The sequence below is a fragment of the Leuresthes tenuis genome, unplaced genomic scaffold, assembly GCF_036924035.1.
Source record: "Leuresthes tenuis unplaced genomic scaffold, fLeuTen1.0.hap1 SCAF_11, whole genome shotgun sequence".
Lineage (NCBI taxonomy): Eukaryota > Metazoa > Chordata > Actinopteri > Atheriniformes > Atherinopsidae > Leuresthes > Leuresthes tenuis.
The window spans coordinates 493591-495877 of record NW_027325365.1 but is presented as its reverse complement, the minus strand read 5'-3'; the positions used below and the strand labels follow the sequence as shown (position 1 = coordinate 495877).

General features: G+C 59.0%; 1 protein-coding gene across 1 annotated transcript; it reads left to right on the top strand.

The window, feature by feature from the left end:
* Positions 1-1420: 1420 nt before the first annotated feature.
* On the top strand, positions 1421-1990 carry neurog1 (neurogenin 1). The gene has a single exon (XM_072396319.1). The coding sequence runs from the start codon at positions 1421-1423 to the stop codon at positions 1988-1990; it is 570 nt and encodes a 189-aa protein (XP_072252420.1).
* The last annotated feature ends 297 nt before the right edge of the window (positions 1991-2287 follow it).

Below are 2287 nucleotides of genomic sequence, written 5' to 3'. Positions count from 1 at the left end.
GACTAAAAATGACTGAAAAATGACTGAAAATGACTGAAAATGACTAAATAAATGACTAAATAAATCTAACTCCTGTTCATCATCAGCGCCGGACTCAGAGCAGACGTTCTCCTCCCGGCCCGGTACCGGCAGCTCTGGGTCAAAGAGGTTAAAGAACCGAGGTGCGAATCCTTCAGCTCAACACAAAGAAAAGTTTCTGAACTGAAGCTCAGAGTTTAAAGTTTGAAATGTTCAGAAAAAGATTCAACAGGAGCTGAAGAATGAAAGAAAGAAGCTGCTGTTTGGTGATGAAGGTCCAAAGGGTTCTGCTCTGGTTCTGGGCCAGAAGCCTGAATAAAGACGCTGTTATTTTTCAGCAGATAGTGGTACCGAGCGGCTGGTCCAGCTGGATTTAACCCGGACTGCAGGTGGGTCTCTGCTTCTGTTTCATTCTGTCTCTGAAATGTTTGACATTTTTATTAAAGTCCAAGAAAACTGAGGTGGAGGGATGGATGGAGGGATGGAGGGAGGGAAGGATGGAGGGATGGAGGGGTGATGGATGGAAGGGTGGAGGGATGGAAGGAGGGATGGATGGAGGGATGGATGGAGGGATGGAGGGATGGATGGAGGGGTGGAGGGATGGAAGGGTGGAGGGATGGAAGGAGGGATGGATGGAGGGATGGAGGGATGGATGGAGGGGTGGAGGGATGGAGGGATGGAGGGAGGGATGGAGGGATGGAGGGATGGATGGAGGGAGGGATGGATGGAGGGATGGATAGATGGATGGAGGGATGGATGGAGGGATGGAGGGATGGAAGGAGGGAGGGATGGAAGGATGGGTGATGGAGGTGGATGCTCCGGAGCGTGTCTCCGCCCGGCGGGAGGTGTGAGGGGGGGGGGTTCCCCACTGGTTCTTCTCTCTTTATTCTCTTTTTTATGTTTTTAGTTGAAACTCTGAAAGTGGGTCTTTTCTGTCCCGGGGAGGGGGGGGGGGGGGTTGTTGCGTGTCACTCGCGTGGCCGGCCGCGCCCTCTGATTGGCTGGCCGTGATTACCGGCACGCTTCTCTGTGCGGGCCCAGCAGACGTCATTATGTTAATGAGCATCTCCCGCGGCACGGGGCAGACCTGCCGCAGCATTCATGCGACTCATCCTCTGATGGCAGCCGGGGGGGGGGGGGCAGGGGCAGGGGGCCGGTCATTGTCCCGCGCGCACTATATAAGCGGGCTGAGGCCGGTCGTGTGCCAGGCTCACCGGCTCGCACGAGCTGATCCAGAGCAAAGAGACGCGTGCCGCCAGTTCTGCTCCAAACACCCGGTCCCGTTGGATCTGACCTCAGACAACTTCTGCGCACTTGTGGTAAGTTCGCGCGCTCTCCTCTGCAGCCTCAGCACGTATCTGCACGCGCTCAGGTCAGCTCACCTCTCCTCTCTCCTCAGACCATGGACTCCGTCTACTCCGACATCGACAGCAACAGCTGCGACTTCTTCCCTCACACCGACGACGAAGACTCGCGCGCCAGCCTGCGCTCCGAGTCCCCGGAGCCCGAGCAGCAGCAGAAGAAGCGGCGCCGCGGCCGCGCGCGCGGCGACGGCACCGTGCCGGTCGTGAAGAAGAATCGGCGGCTGAAGGCGAACGACCGGGAACGGAACCGCATGCACAACCTGAACGACGCGCTGGACGAGCTGCGCGGCGTCCTGCCGGCCTTCCCGGACGAAACCAAACTCACCAAAATCGAGACTCTGCGCTTTGCGCACAACTACATCTGGGCTCTGTCGGAGACCATCCGCATCGCCGACCTGCAGGCGGGGAAGCCCGGCGACGCCGCCCTGCTGCTCCCCCCCAGCCCCGGCAGCGACGCCTGCTCCTGGAGCCCCAGCGGCTCCTCGTCCTCCTCGTCCCCGGCTTACTGCACCTCCAGCCCGGGCAGCCCCGCGGCCCCGGAGGACTACAGCTACCTGCAGCAGAACGCGCTGTTCGGCTTCCGCAGCTTCGTGTCGGGCATCTACTGAGGAGCGGCCCCCCCAGGAGGCGCGCGGGCCCACAGAGACACATGACGGGAGCGCGCGACAGTTCGTGTCGGAATGAGCAGAATCACAGTTTGCCTTAAACAGCTCCGGATGGAAAAGAGACTCAGCTGATTTAGATTGTTGTGTTTCCCTCTGAAACCTTTGCACTCCCCCCCCCCCCCCCCCCCCCCCCCACAGGTTACAGTCAGGTTCACAGGGCAGCTCTTCCTCCTCCTCCTCCTCTTCCTCCTCCTCCTCCTCCTCTCGGAGGTGAAAAGTCAATTTTACAATTTGTAGAGT